The following is a 26,456-nucleotide window of genomic DNA, read 5'->3' on the forward strand; positions in this document are numbered from 1 at the left end:
ATAAAATGCTGATTGAAATCAAAAGCAATAATGAATGCTCCAATTGAGACTTAGAGTTCAAGGCAGAAAGATGGAGAGCAAACCCCTTTTCCCAAGGCATTTTATGCCCTTTTATAGGCAACCCCAAAGAGAATAGACTAGAATCTGATTTACCAATCAGTCCCTCTCTATTTTCAAATTAGTCCCTCTAGTTTTACCTTGCTAAACAAGTAACTGCACTATAATTATCAAAATCTACACTTGCACCCCATTCTAGAAGGCCCTAAGGTATTCCTCTACCCATACAATACCTATACTGCCCTTCCCTATACCCTGATATTACTATTCCTATCAAAACTATCCTTTTCTATACCCAGATTACCCCTGAAAGCCTTTCAAAATCATTGAACCTACCCTCATCCTTAACAGCTATACCCAATATCCTAAACCATTCTGGAACTAACTGAAATTAATCAACTAGCATTCAGAAACTAGCTAATTAGACTGACTGAACCAATTCTGTTCAATTATACCACTCAGACAAGCTAAACGAAAATAAACTGAGCTTAAGCTACCACGACTAATATTAAATGAACTTAAAACTAATTCTCAAACCATGAACTTATAATCATTCAACCAAATATCAAGCTCAGAATCAACAGTAATTAACAAAACTTAAACTAACACATTCAAACCATGAAATTAACAGAACAAATAACGAACAACAACTGTAAATAATACTTCAATCATGCGAGTAAAAGAAGCAGTAAAAAAATACTCACAAAGGCATAAGAGATTCCGGCCAGTCAGAAATACCTGAATCCGTTCAGATTTTTGACGCGTAACATCCCTAACCGTGTGTTCTTACAAGAGAACACATGGTTAAGGATACTACGGTTCGAAATCAAAAGGATTTGGTTTTAGGGTTTTGGTCGTAAATTCTTAGATCTAAGATTTGGGCCGGTTCATGGTGATTTGAAAGAAAACAACCACGGATTAGTGTTGAGGAAGGGCTGGGGGTTGTGGGGTATGATTTTGGACTAATTTGGACGAACCTGTCACTTGGCCGGAAAACTTCAAACCAAGATTCGAAGAGTTTCGGCCTTATTCGAGGTAAACCAATGGGTGCAGTGGAAAGAGGAGGGTGAGGGGGGCCTGTGGTGTTAATCTCAGGGTGAACGACATAGATTGTGTTCACCGCCGGCAAGGATTTTAGGGGCGGCGCGGATTAGGGTTTGAGGAGAAGGGGTGGGGTGGAGAAGACGATGCAAATGGGGGTAGGGGGGAAGGGTTCGGACACTTAAATACTAAGAACCTCGTCATTTCCGGACAGTTGGATTGATGAGATCCAACGGTCCTGATCCAAGGACCCCGAAACGACGTCGTTTCATTTAAAAGGGGGGCAGACCGGGTAGGGACTTGGGCTGGACTAAATCGAGATGCTTGGGGCGTTTGGGCCAACGGATTAAATGCAAAAGTGGCCCAAATTTGGCCGTTAATAACCACTCCCTCTACATTCTTTTTAATAATAATTTTTCCATTTTTCATTTTGCAATCTTGTATTTTTTGTATTTATTTTTCTGATTTTTACAAAGATGTGAAATTAAACTAACAATTAAGCTAAAACCAATTAATGCCTAAAATTAACTTAATACGACCGTTTCACAATTAAAATAATAAAATGCAAAAGTGAACTATTTTTGTCATTTTCTTCATATCCTATTCTAAAACAAATTAATTCCTAATTAATACTAAAGTATAAAATTAAATCCTAAGTGAGAATGCATATTTTATGTATTTTTGTATGAGTTAACGTGTATTTTTGTATGAGTCACACAGTCGACACTTTTGTTATGACTTTTAACCAAAATTTCAACTTAAAAAGCAGAAGTCATTTATTTCATGCTTAAGTTTTTTCAACAAAAATGTACTTAAAATTCATAATAAAAGACACAAACATATTTGTATGAACAAAAGTGAAATAAAAAAAATACTTAATGTATATTCACAAAATACAAATTATGTGCAACCGATCTAATCAAAAAATTCACACACAGTCTCTTCAAAATCTCCATAATCATGTCCTTGTTGTTCTTCTGCAATTTCATAGCCGCTATCTTTTTTTCACTTTCCATGAGCCCAAAGATTGGCAGCCAATTCTCTCCTGAAGGTCAATGACTGACTTTGATCGAAATTGAAGATATCTTCTTTATTCAACCGCATATCAATTAACTTAAGAGCAAATACATCACAATCAACACTACAAAAAGAACATGAAAAATAGTTAACACAAGGATAAAAAATAATAAACATAAGATGCATGGTAAAACATATGCGAAACACGTACTTGTTAGTCTGCTGCGGTGAGGTCATCCACTTAATTTGAAATTTTTCCACAGGACTAGCCCCATAAAATTTATTGTGTGCCCCAAATTCCAAGCATTTGAGACAGTGTGGGATCAACCGGTCATATTTTCTGACATGTTCAACCGCACGCTCATATGTTACATTGCCCATGGAATCATACACATACATAATTTTATCTTTAAAGTCCAGAATTTTAAAAAAGTAGTGCGTAGATCTCTCGCCCGTCATTGGCTTAAGTCGAAATGGAAAGAATACTTTTCTGGCAGAAGCCCATGAGATACCACAGGAAAGGTCGAGGCCTTTTACGTAGTTGGCCATCTTTTCATTTGTTGATTCTTCCTCAAACCAACTAAAGTCTGTAATGACCGAATAACCGCTTCTTCTTCTTCTTCTTCTTGAGCCTGTTGTTTGGATATCCTCTTTCTCTTTGATTTGCTCTCTTTTTGATCCTCCATTCTCTTTTACTTCCTTTTTCTAATTTTATCCATCTGTTCTTCTGAAGGATGAATACCAGCCAGCTTAGTCATATACTGATCAAAAATTAAATCTGTTACTGCAAATCTTGATTTTGGATAAGCTGGAAGGTGATAGCAATATTTTTTGCGCAAGTAATATATGCCCACATCCATATGCTGCAAATAAACAACAACAAATGATAACATGTGAAAAAACTACAAACATCATGACAAAAACTTAAGCCTATTCAGTTTGAAGTGTTAGAAAATAATCTAAAAAACTTCAGCATGTTTGATTTAAAAGTTTTGAAAAAACTAGAGAATGCATGTCAAAAACTTCAGCACGATTTGGCTGAAGTTTTAGCAAATAAGCTAAAAAACTTCAGCATTTTAGTATAAATAAAGCTGAAGTTTTCCAAATTACAGTACACAAACTTTACTATAAAAAATAAGCTGAAGTTTTGGGAAATACAGTTGAAAACCAATTCAAAAAACAAACATAATAACTTACTTCATCTGCAAGATCAGAGTTAGGATCCATAAGCTCGGTAAAGAATGATTTTCGAATATCAATTCCAGCTAATATGAATGGATTGGAATCATATTCACTGGCATCTATCTTCAACCACTCTGTAAATCTTTGCATCAATCCACTGTCTTGATTAACATAATGGAAGGGACACCTTCGTATATTCTTTCCTACTTTCCAATCTTGCACCCTTTCCTTTCGTTTATGAACTACGTAAGGATATCTCAACCAAATACTCTCCATACGAATCCTTTTTCCTATTTTATCTGGTTTTCCTTTTGCTTGCTCTTCATGCTGTTCCGTCACAACTAACTGCTGTTGTTCAGCAGCAGGGGGAAAAACAACAGCCATCGTGGCAGATGCTTGACCAACTCTCTGCTGTTCACGACATTTTTGTGTCTCTTCACGAACAACAACAGCAACAAAATTACCTTCTGAAATAGTCCCTTATGTACTACTAAGTGAAAATGAACATAAATTGAAGTTGGGGATATCACTGGTATCACACATAGGAGAACTAGAAATCTTCCTTCTCTTAGGTTTGGGAAGAAGTTCCGATGCATCAGATGAGATCTGCAAAAGCAAGGAAAATATAAACATAAATAAAATTGATAGAAAACACACATTAGGCAAAAAAAATAGATTGTAATCGAATTGCAGAAAATAACTACCTGGTCTAAGTGTTGCGACACAGATGGTGTTTGCATTCCAACAGATCCTGTATCTTCATGCAAAAAAAAATAATACTGACTAAATTTTATAAAGTAATACCAATACACTTCACACCCATCTGTGAGGCAACAAGTGTGAATATATGTATTTCTCCTTTTTCATATAGTTGTATAAGCTCACCAAATTCTTTTTGAGCTGCCTTGAGTCTTTCTGAAAAGTCATTCAAAAACATAAAAACGAAAATAAAGTATGTAAAATTTCAAACTGTAAAAAATATACTTCGATCAAATATAATAAATTCATGATCTATAGAATACCTTGACATTTGTCTTCTACTGTGGTTTCCCCAGGCTACATGCCTTTGTCGATATCAGCATTTCCAGCTTCAGTCAATTGTGAACCAACATCGAGGAACATTGGATTATTCTCTGGAAGGTTTTTCTCAACTCTACCTTCATTTAATTCAGCATCATCAGAGAGTTTTTGAGTTGTGTCAATTGAGGCACAACTAGTTTCAATTTCCACATATTCATAAAGAGGGGGAATAGATCAACTAGTTTTTCTATATATATAACATAGAAAAAATTTATACATGTAGTGAAAATTTCATTACAGGATATTATAAAAAAACAGTTAAAACTTCAACTCTAAGAAGGCTGAAGTTAGTCAGTCACAAACAAAAACTTCAGCTCTAGAGCTGAAGTTCGAAAGTTACAAAAATAAAAACTTCAGCTCTAGAGCTGAAGTTCACCAGTTACAAACCAAAACATTCAACAAAAAAATATGTTGTAGTTTTTACAAAAAACACAAACACATGAAACAAAACTTCAGCTCCTATCTAAGGTATCATTGAAATATTATAAACTTCACACTTTGTACCTGTAGTAACAATTTCCTGTGTATCACCACCTAGAAGTTCTTTGTAAATAGCTAGTAATCCTGCATACCGATCGTCTTTCCCAATAGTGCTAGACACATCACTCGCTTTCACTTCTAAAGTACAAACAGGTGCTTGATCTCCATCGCCAAACAAATTGCCTTTTCCAATATCACTTTCCAAAGCACACTCGGTGCATGTTTTTCAGTGCCAACAACTTGATCATCTGCACCTTTCTCAATTGTTAACTCTTCATCATTTCCATCTTTACTCTGTCTACAAACACTGGATTGTTCCTCTCCACCTTGTTGTTGAACATGTTCATCGCCTTCAACAGTCGCTTCCTTATGTGTAGCATTATCATCTACGACTTTACGCAATGCATCACGAGCAATATGTTCTTCAGTCACAACAACTTGATTACTTCCAATATTCTCAGTTGATAACTGTGCTTTATCATTTCCATCTCTGCTCAATCTATCAGCACTGGAACATTCCTCTTCAACTTGTTCTTGAACATGTTGATCGCCTTCAAAAGCCGATGGATGTTCGTAACAGTCGTTCATCCTATCATATTCTCGATGGTTACTCAAATCAAAATTTCTCTCGTCCATTCCATTTGATTTGTTGACAATCGTAAACAACTGTTCAAACTTCTCATCGAAATATTCCTAGAAAAAAATTACTAACAATGATTAATCTGAATAATATCAGCAGAAATAAAAAGACTTCTCTTAAATTAGCTTACCTTCACTTTTACAAAAACTGCATCCACAATAGCAGATCAATCCTCCTTTTTAAACTTATCGAAAACTTCGTTCACGATCGTGCTTCTTTCTTTTTCTGCATGCCTTTGAACCTCCGTCGTTAACCTCTAGAATAGATACACAACAAAAATTCAGATATAGAAGAAAACTTCAGCTCAAAAACATACTGTACTTTTACAAAAACAAAACCAAAAAACTTCAGCTCAAAACTTACATAACATATTGTCTCAAGTAATTCATTGTCATCAAAGTAAGATGTAGAACAGGTAGAACGACTCTGGGTACGAGATGATTCGCCAATAAAAGGAGTTCGATTCGGTTCTTTTGATCGATTCCGACTACGTGGTGATTCACCAATGACATGAGTTCGATTCGCTTCTTTTGATCGACTCAGAGTACATGGTGATTTACCAATGATAGGAGTTTGATTCGCTTCTTTTGATCGACTCAGAGTACGCGGTGATTCACCAATTGAAGGAACTGCATTAACTACCTTTGAACTAATCTGGTTGCATGGTAATTGTCCAATTAAAGGCATTGAATTCAATTCCTCTTCTGTAGGAATTATATCCAATACCCTAAAGTCGCAATATCTCTGTTTAATATAAAAAAGTATATTATGATGAGAAAAAAACTAATACATCAACATATTAACACAAAGACAAAAAAAAATTAACTTACTTCGTGAGTACTGAACATATGATAAAGTTCGGGAAATTTAGGCTCTCCCACACATACATAACGTAACATCCTGGGGACCTGAGGGGTATCAAGGTACTCATCCTCTATTATATACTTCTCCCGAACATCTGGAAAGCGCTCATAGAACCAAGCACATAACGGATATGGAAATCCACCAAGTTTATACTCAGTTGTATGTAATTTGTTCTGCTTGTCCAATGCATGTTTCAGTGAATAAATGAGCTTCTCATAAGCCACATTACCCCAAGGATATTCAACACAAACCTTATCATCTTCAACAATAGATTCATACTCCTCCATCATAGAAGACTCGGTATTTTTCCCAAACAAAATAAACTCTATAACAAGAATTTTCATAAGCTTAACAGCATCATCATCACTCTCGCATACGTGTACGTGATTCACAACATTCTTTGGAATTTCATTGCGAGTCATAAAACTTCGAATGTCCTTCAAAGTCACACCCTTGGATTTACCAAAATAGCGCTTCAGAATATTGCTCTCTCGATTAATTGGTTTTTCAACATTATGTACTGTGATCCGCAAACCACACATAATGTGAAAGTCTTCAAGGGTGAAGGAAACATCATGGCCAAAAATCTTGAAACTAATGGAGTCTCGATCATTCATGAATATTCGAGAAAGACACAGACAATGAACCAACTTCATGCTGCATTTGAAATTCTCCATAGCCATAATGTATCAAAATGTACTATTATTAAGCTTATCCCGTTGTGTAGGAGTCAAGAAAGTTGCAATTAATTTCTTCAAATCATGGTTCCCCTTCCAGTAACCCTTAGAGTTAAACCAATCTCCAAACTCAAAATATCTTTGCCCTGGTCTTGTAGGTGGAGGAGTAGGGACATAAGGACCTGGGGGTATTATAGGTTGTCTAGGTGCTTTAGGTGCTTTGCCTACTTTAGCTGCATTAGGATCTTTAGGTGCTTTAGGAGCCATCTGTTCAAAAAAAAGTAAAAGATACAAAAAATAACATCAGGACATTATCAAAAAGATTAGTTAAAACTTCAATACCTAAGAAGGCTAAAGTTCGATAGTTACAAAGATAAAAACTTCAGCCCTATAGTTGAAGTTCGATAGTTATAAAACAAAAACATCAGCTCTAGAGCTGAAGTTCGATAGTTACAAAACAAAACATCAGCTTTATAGCTGAAGTTCACTAGTAACAAACACAAAAACTTCAGCTCCTAAAGATGGACTTCACCAGTTACAAGCACAAAAACTTCAGCTCCTAAGGCTGAACTTCACCAGTTACAAGCAAAAAACATTCAGCAAAAAAATATGTTGTAGTTTTTACAAAAAACAAAACACAAATTCAAATCCAAAAATAATACCAAAACATGAAAAAAACTTCAGCTCCTATCGAATGTATCATTGAACTATTATAAACTTCACACTTTAATAGTATCATCTATTTAACTCTCAAAATTTTTAAAATTTTGGACGTCTAATCACAAAAGTTTTATAAAATTTTCATCAACAACATAAACACTCGTTCAAAAAACCTAAAAACACAATCGTAAAAGTAAAACTAATGCACTTATCAAACTAAACCCTAAGAAAATATTTTATCATAAATACATGACTATCAAAACCAAAACCAGAAATTAAATTGTAAAATAAAACCCAGAAAGTTAATGCAATGTACCTGTGATTAAATCGTAATGTGGGAACAACGACTGTCACACCTCCTTTTTCCTACACCCTGGAAGGAGTGTATAAGGGAGTTTTTCCAATTAAAGGACAATCGAAACGGGATTCGTTTATTTAAAGATTCAGAGTCGCCACTTGGGATAATTTATGGTGTCCCAAGTCACCGGTTCGAAACCCAAATCGAGGAAAAGATTGACTCTGTATTGTAGCCTGCGAACCAGAAATCCGGGTAAGGAATTATGTTAACCCGGGAGAAGGTGTTAGGCATTCCCAAGTTCCGTGGTTTTAGCACGGTCGCTCAACTGTTATATTCAGCTTAATTATCTGATTTTAAACAATTATGAACCTATGTGCAAATTTTAACTTTTAACCGCTTTTATTCAATATTTAAAGAGGATTGAGCGTCGTTTAAAACATGTCTTTGGATCGCGCCACATGAAATGCACCCGTAATCCTAAACATATTTTATTCAATGTTTTAAGATTTGATTAGGGTCACATAAAATGCACACCCGAGTTTAGGAAGGTAAATTTTAAAATAGCGCGCCCGAAGCAACTACGCACTTTCAACTTTGTAAGGGCCATGTAAATTTCACCAGGTGGCACGCCTCGATTTCTAAGGTAAAACAAGATTAATTATACGAGGGCCATGCCATGGTCATTTTTGTTCGGTACAACATACCGAATTGAAATTGGGTCACATGAAATGCACACCTGAATTTGGGAATTATGTATCATGACTATGCCATGGGAATCGTACCTATAGCCACGATGATTTATTAATAATCATGCCTAAAGCAAACTACAGTGTTCGAAGTTGTTTAATTATCTGCTAAGTTTGAGATTATTGTAGTTCTCGAAGGTTACGGGGGTAGAATTTATGGAAAAGTAAGATTGATTATTAGGGACTGCCTGATGTATCAATTATACCGAGTATAGTTTTATAATGCTACAAGCAGATAAGTCCTAACTATCCATTCTATTTTATCTAGACTTAATTCTTGATGAAGAAAGTTAATGGAATAAAATGAAAGGTCATGCTAAAATCCAACGTGATCTCTACCAAATCATATAGTGTCTCATTTAAACTTTCCATTTCGTGATTAAGCTCACACCCAACGTAAAGTAATAAGAACCTCCAAATCATGACAAGAACAACTATTAATCAAAATATGAACTTGGGGAAAGATTGATTCAAAACATAGTAGCATCTGTCATTGATGAAACAGAGAGCAATAAATCACTCATACTTGCATATTAATTCAACAGTTTAACACACCATGAATCAGATGATTTAAACAAAGAGAATCGCTACTTTATCTCAAATGAGCCTACCGTATATATAGCCAGATGAATCCTTATTTTCTGGTGGCTCTAATCTATGAGAGTCCAATGCAAATTTCATTCACTAGTAATAATTTCATGAATTCAAGCGGATGAACATCATTAAACTATTGAATCGAAATTAGCTTAGACAATGAACCAATTTTTAAATCTCCCAAAGTTTGAAATTAAAGCAAGTTGAAGATTCTGCACATGCTAATAAACCAAAACACATAGCTAATTAGTGGACATACAAACAAACTGAACCTATGGCATGGTATTTGAGCACAACGAATGATTTCAAACTCAAATTTTCAGTTCAAAACAAATAGTCAAAGCTAGATGTCGGCAAACATAGCAGATGTAGACCAATCCAGTGATTAAATACAGTGAATGCACGAATTGGAAATTAATATAACACGAACAAATCAAATTTATATTTATGAATTTGGTAGACAACTAAATAAAATCTGACATACCTAATTATGCAGGAATCAACTTAGAAATGCCACATAAAGGCAGAAGAAGAGGAGCACAAACCCAGCAAACAAATCCCAGCAACAACAAACAGAGAACATCAGTGAGCCCAAACAAAAACACTTCTAACAGCTTGAAGAACCTTTAAATTTCCAGAAGTACCAAATGAAGGAGCAAGGCTTCAACATGCATTGAGACCGAAATCAACAATTCGAAATCAACCACATCTATAGAAACTTAGGAGGAGTGTTTGAGTTTCAAAATTTCAGTAACCCAATGGACTTCAGATCTTCATAAAAAAAAATTCATCTTCTCTTTTGTACTTCCCTCTTCTAGGTCTAGGATCTAAGGATGATTCAGACTTTAATACATGATGCTAATGGATCAGTTAATGATGGATCTAGCTTATTGGATCTCTATTATTCTATTAATGAACATAAATCATTTAAACTTGTATAAAGCCAACAAGATGAACTGAAGGTTCACCATATAAATACTAACATCATATACTCTCTACTAGCAACTACCACATGCTTAACTGAACTGATTTGGACAAAATAATCACAAATAAACAAACAGATCAGAGAAGAACAAAATGGAATATTTTCTATGCTCCAATTCTTCATTTTTCATTTTTCATTCCTCAAATTCACTTTATAACTAAAGGAGTTACAGGGTCGTGTACCTGGAAATAAAAGAAGGAAGCAGAAAAGTGAGGTATCAGCAGTAACAACAGTGAAGTAGAATTCAGCAGCAACAGGTGATCAGCAAACCAATTTCAAACTCAGGAAATAATATACAGCAGCCCAGAAATCAGTTTTGATCGAACAACAAACCAGATTCAATCAACTTTCGATGAAATTGACTCAAAATCAGGGGGGCAGTGAATAAAAATGCAGAATATCTCTATGTATATGAATTCAGTCTCTATATCTCCCTCTCTTAGGTTTGTCTCCCTTCTCTTAGGTTGGTATCTCTCTCAGAAAGTTTTCTTCCTAATCTCCTCAGCTCCTCCCCCACTCTTCTCTTAGATCTGTTCCATTTAAAGCCCAATGATAAACCCTTTTTATTCAAATTGTTTTCACTTTTCAGCCTGTTTATTCCCTCCCATGTGCGCCCCTTTAAACTTTTATTATTAGCCCATGTTGTTTCTGATTTCCCCACCTCAAAAGGTTTTTTAAAAGGGTGTCAGCCTTACTGTCATCTTCAATTTTTTAAACCTACCCTATGTTCTTCTCTGAATTCCCACCTCTAAAGGTACTTAAAGGCTGTTACTTTCCACTACTGATCCTTTTTTTCAATTTTTAATTAAACCTCTAAAGGTGTTGACAAACTGTCATGTCCACTACCAATCCCTTTGTTTCTTAATTAACTCCAACTAACCACATTACCCTTATGAGGACTATTTACATGTTAAGGTTTCAAAATAGATCCAAAAGAGATGTAGAGATTTTGAAAATGAACTGAACCTGAGTCAAACATACACACATTTATAGAATCATGTAAACCAAAATTCAAACAGAAATTGCAAACAAATTATCATGTTTAACTAAGCAGTAATTTGACATGCAATGTTCACATTTGTTGTTCTCAGCAAATTAAGACACAAACAGACTGAAACTTCATATAATAAAAGGACAAGAAAATGATAAGACCGTGAATTTCAGCCTGTGGGAAAGGGATGGGGAGGAAGATACATAAAAGAAAACATTGAAAAACATCGAAACACTTACCAGAATCGAACCCTTTATTCCGCTCAAAAGATCTTCCTACTCTTTTGGTTGAGACGGGCTCTAATCATATGTTTTTGTTCGATTGAAAACACACTATTACAGCTTATTTCAACCTAAAAATCTTGAAATCTTTACTAAGCAGTGTTTTTGGGGACTCAAGGTTCAACTTTTCGATCTGAAATTCGAAAGGCTCTACGGTGATTCGAGAAAAACTATCATGGGATTTGGGACGAGGGAAGCCTGGTGGTTCAGGGGTGTGATTTTTTGGGGTTGATTGGGTAAGCTAGGGTTTTTTGACTGAACTTCGATTGAAAATTCGAGGCGCTTGGCTATGATTCGAAGAGAGGTGTTTGGATATTTGGAATGGGGAGGTTGAAGGGGCTCCGTAGTGTGAAGAAGGAGGTCATTGGAACCGGCGCCGCCAGGTTTAGGGCGGTGGAGAGGGGCGGCGGCTGCTAGGGTTTGGATTTAGGTCGTCTCTGAAGAGACGAAGGAGACTGGGTAGGGGCTTTAGGGGGGCGGGGTGTGTTACACATATATATACAGGTTGTGGAATTGAATCCAAGCCGTTGGATCAATTGAGATCAACGACGTGGATCAGTTCACTTATGTAAAACGGGGTCGTTTTGGCCGGTTGGGGGATTGGGTCGGTTAGTGGGGTGGACGGGTCGAGTTGCGAGGAAAATACTAGACCGTTCGATCGAATGAAACGAACGGTTCAGATCAACAAACATGAAACGACGTCGTTTAGTCGATGCTGGAGATGGACTGAACCGTTCGATCTAATGAGATCGACGGTTGAGACTTATCAGCTCTGAAACGACGTCGTTGGCTAAGCTGGTGGTGGACCGGGTTTGGACTGGTTTTGGGCCTGGGAATTTAATTAAAACTGGTCCAACTCCTATTTCATTCTCTTTTATTTTCTTTTCAATTTTCTTCCTAATAAAATACAAACCCAAATTTAATTTTGACCAACTTATCTTAAAAATATTAATTAACTCTAAGTAGTAATTATCACAAAATAACTAAACCCCAAATTAAAAGAAAACATAAAATTCGACATTAATTACTAAAATGCAAAGAATATATTTTTTTTTTGATTTTTTTTTACTTTTGCAAAAACACCTAATTATTGATTAATTAAAAAGAATGTCAAATTAAATCCTAAATGCACATGCAACATATTTTTTGTATTTTTCATTAATTTAACCAACGAACATGCACACACAAATGCAAACAATTACAGAAAATATCACGAAAATTCACAAAATTGCACACAAAAAGAAAGATTTATTTGATTTTGAATTTTTAGGAGTGGTTCGTGTGAGGCAAAAATCACGTGCTCACAACGACGACTAGCAGTTGAAAAATCAAAACAACGACGAAAACCGTTTGATTTCAGAGAAGAACAAATCAAAAAATGCGAATAACGGGAGAGAGAGACAGAGACAGTAGAGGACTAGCGCCTACTTGGAGAGAAAGTAGTCTTTTAATAAAGAAGGGCAAAATAGTCTTTTCAAATGGCTTTTAACAAAAAACGGGTACGGGTGCAAACAGAAAGACAAAGCGGCTACAGGTTAAAAAGGGGTGCCCAAATAGGGCGCCCTATGCAATTTTTACGGGGTCACCGGACCCCGTAAATTTCGGGAGAAATCTTGTATATATATATATATATGTATACCTTAAAAATAGTTAATTTAAATCACTTAGCACCCTTAATGCTAAAAGTCTTTAATGCGCTTATTGAACAGAATATTATGCCCCCGTCGCATTAAATTTATAGCACATGAAAAATTGGGGGGTGAACAGGCTGAAGGTCAAAGGGTCCTTTGAATCCGTATACTAGTGTACATTATTGATGAGCCGTATACAGTATTTTCTGCGGCCTTCATAAATCATCAAGTGATAATATCATATATAAAATAATATATAAATAATATCACATATAAATAAAGCAGTTTTCATGCCAAACGAGGCATGAATTTTTTATTTTGTTTTGTTATGTTTTATTTAAAAAAAAAAAAATTAAACATATTGCATTCCTTTGACCTTCCTCTGTGGAAATTGGAATATGTGGCTTTGTAAATTTCTTGGAGAAATTACTTTGAGTTCTTAAGGGGTAAGAATTATTCTTGACCTAAAATAAAAGGAAATGTCATGATTTTAACACTTTAAACTTTTAGAAAAGAAAAATTGTACAATTCAAAAAAAATAAAAATAGAAAGATAAAATATTATACACTATTTTTACCAAAAAATAGTACACTGACATTTGAGGAACTGTTGTTAAACCAAAAATCAAATAAATATGTGTTTAACTTATCATAAGACAGCTAACGAAGATTAACAAGAAGTGCATATACTTGTCCAACTAATAGTTACTCCTTCTGTCTTAAATTATGTGGCACAGTTTGAATTTAATTTGATGATTTTTAAGTTTTTTAAAATAAAATTTACATACTTAATCAGAAAATACGTAAAAATTACTATAAGTCACATGCAATAATTAACTAAAAGGCACAAGAAAAAATCGTGATCAAAGAACAAACTCGTTTGACTCTTGAAATTCAAATGGTGCCATATAAATTGGTAGAAATAATACCTATCAAATAATCTGTCATATCTCATTTTAGTTAAGCATTTAGATGAGGTGACTTGCACAATTTAAAAAAAGATGTGCCCCTTAATCTAATAGGATCAAGAAATGAGGTGAAAAGGCTTCTTCTCCTATTCATTTTTTTTGGGAATACTTACGCTCCTTTCTTTTCTTTTCCTCTTCTTTTATCCATAATCAATTGATTTAAGTACTCTTCCCTAAAATGAGTATCACAAATCTAATAACATGGTTTATACACAAGTGGAAAAAACGTACCGTTACACTAACATTTTGACGTACGCACGTTTCCAAACTTGAATAATTTTACATGAAAAGACCTCATGTCAAAATTACTCAAGCCATATATATAAAGAGTCAAAGAAACCCATCTTTCTTTGATGTAGCCACGCTCACATCTACCAACTGAAGGGGGTCTGGCTCTAATATTATTAGGCCTAACTCAATCCCAAAAGTTAGTTCAAAGGGTAAGAATTGTCCAAACCATATATAGTTATGAGATGTATTGGAGTCAATAATATCATTAAGTTTGAGAGAAAACGAGAGAACAGAGGCTAGGGTTTGAGAGAGAGAGAGAAGCTTTGTATTAGAAAACTGAATTAATCAGCTAACTGAAAATACACTATATATACACATGGGGGCAAAATTGTCAAAAAACGTAAATATCTAGCCTTAAGTCCGTGGGCACTGAATTGGACTGGGGCTAGTGGGCTCAGTCTGAATTGGGCTTGAGTCAGCATTAGGCCCAAAATGAACATGAAGCCCAACATGAACTCGCAGGTGGCAATTTCTCATCATAGTCTAATCGTTCGCTATAATCTCCGTTTAATCAAACCACATACTGTTACAAGAGCCATAATAAAAGAGTAATCAACATGGGGTTCCACTTCTAGAGTTAGCACATCATCTCCATAGCCAAATCCTAGTGATGACTCTTTTTGTTTTACCTGTAATATATATATATATATATATATATATATATATATATATATATATATATATATATATATATATATATATATATATATATATATATATATACACAAATTAAACAAAACAAAAAAAAGTTAGTGTAATCTATTTTAAAAATCATACATACTCAAAATGAAATGAATTTTTATTTTTTTTTTATAAAAAAAAGCAATATAAATTCTATGGATTAGAGAAGTCAAAGGACTAACCTCTGCAACAACTTGACCAGCACTATCTGAAACTTTAAATGATGATTTTTTATCAGTTTGTTGAATCTTATAGCAGCTTCCTATAGATTTTTCACACCCCAAATTGACATTACATATGACATCTTCTGATCTTGAAAAATACTTGCAATTCCTTCTCACTTGAAACCATGGTTTCCCTTTAAATCCACCACTTAAATATCCATTCCAACGACCAAATAATCTTAGCTTCTGGGAAAGAAAAAAAAACAAAGTTCAATTTCCATATTATCAATATCACTACTAAAATACTTAAAAAATAAACTAAGAGTTTTTTTATATTATTTTTACCTCTTTTTTAATGGAGAAGAGAACTTGTCCATAAAGATCCATGAGAAATACTTCATTGCTATTTGTTTCTTGGTAGTTGTCAACTCTAAAAACAATTTCACCTTTGGAATCAAAGACAGTACAACCATTCCCATGGAACACTAGGGATTTCATCCATATGGTAAATATTTCTCTTGTGGATGTTACATAAGGAGAGGAAAAACAAGAAGGAGAATTAGAGTTCTTGAGTGTTTCTGGATGAATTTTGGCCATTGAAAATTAATAACAGCTTGAATGAACAAGATGAAAGGAAGTCTTTAATAATTTAAGGAGCTTTACATTGAGTAAGTTGAGAAATTGTAAGGGTTTATATAATAATATGATGAAGAAGCTGCCCGTACAAATAGGGGTGCGACACAATTTTATCAGTACTTTCGATATTACTGTTCAGTACTTCAGTATGTATGCAAGGGGGATGGCCTTGTCCCACTTACCAAAAAAAGAAAAGAGACGAACTTTATTTTCATATTTTTCTCTTGGAGAATTAATAATTAATAATAAAAGGAAAACCAAACAATTTTTACACAACTTTAAAATCCTAATTTTTGTGAAGTGACTTGTGTGCATTCTCTTTTTAAAAATTTGGATTCATCCTGGAAAGTTCCTCTCAAACTACTCTTTTTCCGATCCCTTCTTTGCATTCTTTTCCTTTTTCCTTGTTACTTATAACTATACTAGTAAATATATCAGTGTTTACTAATCAAAAAGAAATATGGGTAAATAGTAATAAAATATGGTAGAATATGGATAAATAGTAATTGTTAGAATTATTATTATAAGATATCAGTCTTTACTAATCAAAGAAGTAGCCTAAAAGAAATAAAAATTAATTTGTAAACTCATGGTCTTGAGATAATTCATGCGGTGAAACTTTTAAAGTCATCCTTAATATTGGCCATTGAAATATAATTCTTATTCTAGTATTTTATCTCTAGGAATAATATCAAATTTTATGTAATAGCAAAAGTAAGTTTTAACAAAATTTATTCTCAAGGTCGTATAATGAATGATAGTGGACGTAGTATGCTTTGATTAGTTTCATCTTTTGTATATTTTCTGTCGTAACACAATTATTATTATTATTATTTTGGTTTTATCATCATTAATCCCTATCAACAATCAAAAAGTTCTTAAAAATCCAACACAACTTTTAGTTTTCTCTTTCTTTCTTTATATATATATAGAGAAAGAGTAGTAGTAGTTTGTATTTTATGATATTATGTTAAGCAAAAATAAAATAAAGAGAAGAAAGAATCCTCCTCACATAAACAAAAAAAAAAAAAAAATACTTGTAAAACCTCAAAAATTGAGAATACTTCGCACATTTAAAAATAGTATAGGAATACATACATACATTGCAAACAAAAATCCAACACAGCTTTCAGTTTTATATTATATATTATACACTAATAGTTTTTATTTTATGATATTATGTTAAACATATGATATAAAAATTATTTAAAAGAAATAAAAGATAGAACCAATTAAAAAAAAATAAAAAAAAACAATAAAAACATACCACGATGAAATAGAAAGATGAAGAATAAAAATTCAACAAAAACATACATGTGGTTTCCTGGTGATATAGGGAAGTGAAATTGAAGGATGCCCAATTTTTTGTTGCTCGTAATATGCAAGGCATAAGAATTCTACTCAGTTAGATATATTTTTTGCGCTATTTATGAAGAAGAATGTTTCTAATGGAAAATGGGATGGAGAGAAGGATTAGTTCGAACTTTTAATTACTATCATTATTTTCATGATGGTAACGTTCCATCTATTGCAGCTGTTGCATTCTATTTTTTAAAAATAATTTATGATTGGGCCGTTACATCTTCAGCCATAACCCTCCATAAAGAGGTGTAAGTTATGGGGGGTGAATTTTTTTAAAATAAGATTAAAAGGAAAAAATGAAATAGAAAGTAAAAAAACAAGGAGAATAAAGATAAATAGAATCCCTACACAATGAAAGATGTCACATCACCTTTCCTATTCCCAACTTTATATATATATACTTAGTAGTATTACTTTTTGCGGGATATCGGTCTTATGACTCATTATAAATATTCTTTTAGTTTTGTAATCTTTTTTTTTTTTAAATAGGAGATCAACTAAAAAGAACAAGGAGAACGGTTAATAAAATATTCTTGTAGGATCATTTTCGTCTATTTAAATTGTAATTGGTCATACAAAATTAATTATTTTCTCGTGGGTGGAAATATTTCGTATCAAACCCTCATATTATCAAATGTATCTAGGTACTATGAACATTTAAGATTATCCCTAAATCAACAAGCATGTTTGACACAATGAATTTAATGATCGAAATATAAGAGGAAGAAAATAATTCTACATTTTAGGAAAAATAAATGAATTAATTATATAAGAGATCTTGCTCTTACTGTAATAAAAGGTGCGAAAATAGGTGAAAAGCAAATAAGTTGCTTACGTGGTAAAGGTGATAGTAGTTTGGTTTACTTTTGATTTGATAAAGAAAGACAACTTTGTGTTTAAAAACTAAAAGTTCTTTAAAAAAATTGGGACGAAGATGGCCTTAAATTTCAGAGCTGCCCTTTGGATAAAACTAAAAGATGAGGATTAGCCGATTGAATAAAGATGACAAATTTGATACAAAGAGCTTAATAATTTTTTTATGTAAAAAGTAATGTATGAAATTTGGCCAATCGTTTTTCCACCTGCCCTGCTGTGATTTTCTTAAATAAATCAAAAAGGAAGGGAGGGGAAACTAGAAGAACTATTATTCTAAGTAAAAAAGAAAGCAATCGAAGACTTTGAACATATGCGCCAAATAAAAAACATTATATTGATGCCATGAGGAAGTATTATCGCTGATTATATTAGTAAATATATAGTAGTCCTTGATTAATTGCTTGATTGCATCATTTGCATGCTTATCACTTGGAGGATGAATTATTAGGTCTAATCATAACCGATAGTGACCAAGTAATAAAGTACGGATTTAAGTTATGTGCACTGACAGTATAAATATTTTTTATACTATTATTATAATTTGATTTATTATAATAAATTCTCACTTAATTTTTCGGAATCATCATGTCAAACTTGATAGAAGGAATTACCAATGGGTGTAGATTAATTTTACCTAATTATGTAAAAAAATTCAAAAAGAAAAAGATAGGATGCTTTCTTAACTAGCCTAGCGTACTATAAATCTACAGAGAACAAGAGCCCGATCAAGATATCCTTTTCATTTTTTTATACACCTTTCTTTTTAGTTGCTCCTCTTTTTAGGGATCTAATGTAGGGTTATGCATGGATCGGATCGGATCAGATTTAGCACATTTCGGATTCTAGAAAATACAATTCGAATCCGATCCGAATTAATATCGGATCAAATCAGATTTTAAAGTTTGGATCGGATCGGATTTTCGGATTTTAGATCGGATTATTATGTTAGAAATTATAATAGAATATGAGACGAAATAATTAGGCCTTGATAGTGTAGTCACTGTCCTTAAGGAATTTAAGCCTCCCAATTTCGTTGCTGCAGGGATTATGACATAATTCCTCCAGGATTTTACAAAGCCTCTGAAATCCGAGTTTCAACAATTAACTCGAATTTCCCACAAGAACGAAATAGTGTGAGTTGTAGAAAATAAGTAGAAGAGAAAGAGATGAAAGTTTCAGATAATATCGTTTTGGAGATGAAATAGGTATTTATAATATCTCTAGGAGTCTTGTTGGAATTAACAGACTCATCTCTTCATAACAAACACCTTTTAAAACCAATAGCCACCTTCTTTTAAATTTAAAAAAAAATATTAAAACATTTTTTTTCTGAAATTAAAAAAGCTAAAAACGTTTTTAATTAATCAAATAATGGGTGGCTAAAATATTAATTCGGGCTACTTAATTGGCCCAAAGCCCAAGTGCCCAAGTGCTCAAGCTTGACTATTAATAATATAGTCAAATTCCAATTTCCCTCCAAAACACCCTCAAAATATTTAAACTATATAAGACAAAGAATTCTTTTAAACACCTCTTCCTTTCTTTCTTTTTCCAATGAGGGACAAACAACCTCTTCTCAAATACTCCCATCAAACACTAACTAATCTAACATATTATGCCTCAAAGTTGCAAACTCATATGTATATTTTCTTTGTAAAAGAGGCAATACAGTAAGAAAAATTCATGTTTATGCAATTATGAGAGTACTATAGTGCCAATATAGCTAAATCGAGCAATTGTAAAGGTAATAACTTGAAGGAAGATGTAAATGAAGTACTGACTATCCGAAATTAAAGTTTAGTATTTATACATACCCTAATAACTTCGGATTTCGGAGCGAATCGGATTAAAATTATACCAATCCGAATCAGATACGAAATCCGAAATTTTAATAACCACAATCTGAAATTCGATGCAATTCGAAATTGAACGGATCGGTTCAAAGTTCGGAAATCCAATCCAAATGAACAGTCCTAATCTAATGGTCTTAGACAATATAAATTGTTGATCTTCTAGCTACTTCAAAAACATTTTCAAAATGCCCTAAAAATTCGAGCATCCACTAACTATTCAGAATAAGACAGCAATATCGTCAGCTATTAAACGTGGCATTCTGGGAACTAAACTGTTATCACTACTTTAGGAAATTCCATTCAAAGCCATATATAGACTATGACTGGATAGTAAGACAGAATAGGTGAATTTTTTAAAAGTTCGGATAAGTCTATATTATATATATACTGCTAGTTGATACATGCACACTGGCTAGTTCTAACAACTTTGTGTTTGACGTACCAACTTGCAATTTTTTTGCTGATTCACCAAGATTAGGTACAAATCCACCTTAGCCTAGAGTTTCTTATTAAAGAATGAAATAGTATGTTTATTTGCATGCTGTCATCGTTTGAGGAACTATGTAATGTTGTCTTTTAATTAGGTCCTCGTGTGCATGCATGTCGTCATTTATAAGCTTAGTTAGTTAACTTACGTGCGGAATCATTTATTTTTAGTGATTAATTTTTATACCATGATACTGTAAAAAAAATTATATTATCAGATTATGTAGAAGATAAATAATCTTATATAGAAAGTGAAATGCGTAACCTGAAAAAATAATGTAGGTTATCTACTATGACACATAAAAATAATGTGGAAATTCTAAACTGACATTGTATCCAAATTAAATCTTTCTTTTTAGTCTCTGTTTTCTGACTTGTCAATCTATCCTACTAAGCAAGCATTGCTTTACAACAAGCTACCTAACTGCTCCAAGCATCAGCATACCATATTTGGAGCTCCTAATGTTTCCTTTTTGGTTAGTTGAACCACCAAATTTGAAAAGGGTAAAAAGTGTAAGCAGAGAAATCCAATGTGTAAAGAATAAACTATATGTCGATGCTTACACAAACCAAGAGCAATGAGCTTACTGCTTATTTAATTACTTTTAACAAACGAGCATATTCAACTTGTAATAAAAGAAACTGGATGTGTTGCTTTATATAAAACAAGAGCAATTAGCCCATTGCTTATTATAATTATAACCATTAAAGTATAAATCCCCAAGTAATTGATAAGTATTTCTTTGACTTTCACTCTTTGTATCCTTCCTCGAATCTTTCTGCTGGTCTTGTAGCTACTAACTAATCCGATAGTCTTCAGCCAAAAAAAAAAATAAAACACTAATTCGATTTTGGAATCAAAAGAGGGCAGCCCGATGTACTAAGCTCCCACTATGCGCGGGGTCCGCGGAGCCGGACCACAAAATGTGAAATTTAAACAATCAATTAAAAAAAAGTGTACTTAGAACAATTCAACTTGACAAGACAAATGAGCTCTGGTTATGTCAATGCCCGTCTTTGATTTGTGATTGTAGTCCCAAGTGTGGTTATTTAATCTTTAGCCCCAACTTTCATTGTGTTGTTTTACAAAATACCGAGTTAAGAATAAATGAAAGATAGAAGAGGACGATTGCTTGGGTTTGGATTAAAATTAAAAACTGTTTACAAATCATTTTAGGCCCATACCCATAATTCTTCAACAATATATCATGGCTTCGCGACTGTATACCCATAGTTTCTTATGGGCCAAATTTGAGTGGACTTATGGAATTGGGCTTCAGTTTATAACCCTAAAATTACACAAATAGCCGGTCAGATTAAATATTTACTTTTATAGCCGGTATACATAGATTATAAATTGATTATACATAATTTATATATTGTACATAAATTATATATATACATACATATAATATATATATATATATATATATATATATATATATATATATATATATATATATATATGTATGCATATATATATATATTATATGTATGCATATATATATATATATATGCATACATATAATATATATATATATGCATACATATATATATATATATATATATATATATATATATATATATACATACATATAATATATATATGCATACATACATATAATATATATGTATATGTATATATATATATGTATATGTATATGTATATATTGAAAATAAAGAATCAATATATGTATATATATACATATATATATATATATATATATATATATATATATATATATATATATATATATATATATATATATATATAATATTCGCCGGCTATTTTTAGTTTAAGAAATTAGGCGAACGGCTATTTTGGTATATGCCCATAGTATATGGGCATATACTTCGCCGAATACATATATGCCCATAGTATAGTACAAATTATATATATATACATACATATAATATGCCCATAGTATATGGGCATATTTTGGTATATGCCCATAGTATATGGGCATATACTTCGCGACTGTATACCCATAGTTTCTTATGGGCCAAATTTGAGTGGACTTATGGAATTGGGCTTCAGTTTATAACCCTAAAATTACACAAATAGCCGGTCAGATTAAATATTTACTTTTATAGCCGGTATACATAGATTATAAATTGATTATACATAATTTATATATTGTACATAAATTATATATATACATACATATAATATATATATATATATATATATATATATATATATATATATAATATTCGCCGGCTATTTTTAGTTTAAGAAATTAGGCGAACGGCTATTTTGGTTAATTCTTCAAAATTCGATTCAATTCTACTGGATTATGGTCCATATGGAAGAGTTCGGGGAAATAAATTTAGAACTGATTAGTGAATTTTACTTTAGTGAATTTAGTAAAAATTTTATGTGGCGCTCAGTTTTGCGTCACTCATTGAATTTATAACAACTTTCAAAAAAAAGTTTAACCAATAACCAATTTTTAGATAACTTCAGATACATACACTTTTCTCTTCTTATTTACTGTTATTTTCTTCTTCTTTGTGCTTAGAGATTCTTCTTCCTCTTCTTAGTTGCAAAACGAGTTTCTTAAATTTGTTGTTGTTTTAATAATTTGATGATTGAGATTTATTCTTTATGATATTTGAAAGTTATATTTCAAATTTGAGCTCATCTAGAGTAGATTTATGCATTGAGTCGTGTACTGGCCGGGTCGTCACATCCTCTCCCTCTTAAACAAACGCTCCTCGAACAAGTCAAGAAACATACCTGAAGTCTCAAATAAGTGGGGATATCTGCTCCGCATCTTCCGTCGGTCTCCCAGGTAGCCTCCTCCACGGGCCGACCTCTCCACTGCACTTTCACTGAAACTATATCTTTTGGCCTCAACTTTCGAACTTGGCGGTCCAAAATAGCTGCTGGCTCCACATCATAAGTCAAATCACCATCCAACTGAACCGTGCTGAAATCCAGAACATGAGACGGATCCCCAATATACTTCCGAAGCATAGAAACATGAAATACCAGATGCACACTCGACAAGCTGGGTGGCAAAGCAAGCTTATAAGCCACCTCCCCAATCCTCCGAAGCACCTCAAAAAGCCCAATGAACCGAGTACTCAATTTACCCTTCTTCCCAAATCTCATAACACCCTCCATGGGTGAAACCTTCAACAGAACCTTCTCACCAACCATGTAGGACACATCTCGAACCTTCCTGTCAGCATAACTCTTTTGTCTCGACTGCACTGTACGAAGCCTCTCCTGAATCACCTTCACCTTTTCTAAAGCATCCTGCACCAAGTCTGTCCCCAATAGCCTAGCCTCACCTGGCTCGAACCAACCAAATGGAGATGTACACCACCTCCCATACAAAGCCTCATATGGATCCATCTCAATACTCGACTGGTAGTTGTTGTTATAAGCAAACTCTGCAAGCGGTAGAAACTGATCCCATGACCCTCCGAAATCAATGACACAAGCACGCAACATGTCCTCTAATATCTGAATAGTACGCTCGGACTGCCCGTCCATCTGAGGGTGAAAAGTTATGCTCAACTCAAACTGAGTACCCAACTCTCGCTGCACAGACCTTCAAAACTGTGAAGTAAACTGAGTGCCCCTATCTGAAATGATGGAAACTGGGACACCATGCAAACGAATAATCTACCGGATATAGATCTCTACCAACCGCTCTGAAGAATATGTAGTACACATAGGAATAAAGTGCGTGGACTTGGGCAGCCAATCCACAATCACCCAAATAGCATCGAACTTCTTCAAAGTCTGTGGAAGTCCAACTACAAAATCCATAGTGATCCTATCCCACTTCCACTCTGGAATATCCATCTGCTGAAGCAAGCCACCCGGCCTTTGATGCTCGTATTTCACCTGCTGACAATTGAGACACCGAGCTACGAATCCCACAATGTCTTTCTTCATTCTTCTCCACCAATAATGCTACCTTAAATCCTGATACATCTTCGCGACATCCGGATGAATGGAATACCGCGAGCTATGGGCCTCCTCCAGAATCAACTCCCGAAGCCCATCTATATTGGGCACACAAATCTGGCCCTGCATCCTCAACACCCCATCATCACCAATAGTCACAACTCTGGCATCATCGTGCTAAACTCTGTCCTTAAGGACAAGCAAATGCAGATCATCATATTGACGCTCTCTGATATGATCATATAAGGAAGACCGAGAAACCACACAAGCCAATACCCGACTGGGCTCCGAAATATCTAACCTCATGAACCGATTGGCCAAGGTCTGAACATCAACTACATGAGGTCTCTCCCCAACTAGAATATATGCCAAACTCCCTATACTCACCATCTTTTGGCTCAAAGCATCGGCCACCACATTGGCCTTTCCCAGATGGTACAATATAGTGATATCATAATCCTTTAGTAACTCCAACCACCTCCACTGCCTCAAATTAAGATCCTTCTGCTTGAACAAGTGTTGGAGGCTATGATGATCATTAAACACCTCAAATGACACACCATACAAGTGAAGCACCCTTCTGAGTCAACTTGGTCAAGGGCGATGCGATAGATGAGAATCCCTGAACAAACAGGTGATAATAACCGGCCAAACGAAGAAAGCTGCGAATCTCTATGGCTAAGGACGGTCTGGGCCAACTCTGAACCGCCTCTATCTTCTTTGGATCAACCTAAATACCCTCGCTGGACACCACGTGCCCCAAGAAAGCCACTAAACTGAGCCAAATCTCACACTTGGAGAATTTTGCATAAAGATTCTCCTCCCTCAATCTCTGCAACACAACTCTCAAATGCTCCGCGTGCTCCTCCCGACTACGTAAATACACCAGAATATCATCAATGAAGACTATGACAAACAAGTCGAGATAAGGCTGAAACACGCTGTTCATCAAATGCATGAACGCTGCTGGGGCATTGGTCAGCCCAAAAGACATCACCAAGAACTCATAATGACCATAACGAGTCCTGAAAACTGTCTTAAGAATATCCGAGTCCCTGATCTTCAACTGGTGATAACCTGAACGAAGATCAATCTTGTAGAACAGTCTCTCTCCCTGAAGCTGGTTGAATAAATCATCAATGCGAGGCAAAGAATACTTGTTCTTAACTGTTACTTTGTTCAATTACCTATAATCAATGCACATCCTCGTAGTGCCATCCTTCTTTTTCACAAATAGAACCGGTGCACCCCAAGGTGACACACTACGCCGAATGAACCCCTTATCAAGGAGTTCCTGAAGCTGCTCCTTTAACTCCTTCAACTCCGCTGGTGCCATACGATACGACATAATAGAAATGGGCTGAGTGCCCGACACTAGGTCAATACCAAAGTCAATATCCTTGTCCGGTGGCATGCCTGACAGGTCTGCGGGAAACACATCGGGAAAATCCATCACAACTGGAACATAATCAATACTGGGAGTCTCTGAACCGACATCCCTCAGAAAGGCTAGATACGAAAGACAACCCTTCCTAACCATACGTTGAGCCTTTAAGGATGAGATTGCCCTACTGGGAACATAATCAATCACACCTCGCCACTCAATTCGTGGCACACCCGGTATAGCCAATGTGACTATCTTAGCATGATAGTCCAGAATAGCATGACACGGAGATAGCCAACCTATGCCCAAAATAACATCGTAGTCCTACCATGCTCAATAGTAATAGATCCACTCGGGTCTCCAAACCCCCAATAGTCACCACACACGACCAGTACACACGGTCTACAACAAAAATATCACCCATCGGGGTAGATACATGAACATGTGAAATAAGATACTCACGGGGTGTACCCAAATAACGAGCAAAGTATGATGACACATAAGAAAAGGTGGAACCAGGATCAAATAATACAGAGGCATCTCTGTGGCAGACTGAAACAATACCTGTAATAACAGCATCGGAAGCAATAACATCGGATCTAATTGG

The 26,456-nt window shown here is 34.4% G+C and overlaps 1 protein-coding gene across 1 annotated transcript; it reads right to left on the minus strand.

Moving 5' to 3' along the window:
• Nucleotides 1–14,432: 14,432 nt before the first annotated feature.
• LOC107799200 (protein LURP-one-related 11-like) lies at nucleotides 14,433–16,062 on the minus strand. The gene is made up of 3 exons (XM_016622284.2): nucleotides 15,673–16,062; nucleotides 15,346–15,573; nucleotides 14,433–15,111 (listed from the first exon to the last, which is right to left on the minus strand). The coding sequence occupies exons 1-3, from the start codon at nucleotides 15,922–15,924 to the stop codon at nucleotides 14,977–14,979; spliced, it is 615 nt and encodes a 204-aa protein (XP_016477770.2). The 5' UTR covers nucleotides 15,925–16,062; the 3' UTR covers nucleotides 14,433–14,976.
• Between the last annotated feature and the right edge of the window lie 10,394 nt (nucleotides 16,063–26,456).

Source organism: Nicotiana tabacum, chromosome 20, assembly GCF_000715075.1.
Source record: "Nicotiana tabacum cultivar K326 chromosome 20, ASM71507v2, whole genome shotgun sequence".
Classification (NCBI taxonomy): Eukaryota; Viridiplantae; Streptophyta; class Magnoliopsida; order Solanales; family Solanaceae; genus Nicotiana; species Nicotiana tabacum.

What these genes read in the sequence shown, in the direction of transcription:
- LOC107799200 (XM_016622284.2), bottom strand. Translation starts at nt 15,924, where the DNA reads ATGGCCAAAATTCATCCAGAAACACTCAAGAACTCTAATTCTCCTTCT. An exon ending in TCTTCTCCATTAAAAAAGAG is followed by an intron (nt 15,574 to 15,672) that starts GTAAAAATAATA and finishes TTTCTTTCCCAG; the next exon opens with AAGCTAAGATTATTTGGTCG. An exon ending in CTGGTCAAGTTGTTGCAGAG is followed by an intron (nt 15,112 to 15,345) that starts GTTAGTCCTTTG and finishes TATATATTACAG; the next exon opens with GTAAAACAAAAAGAGTCATC.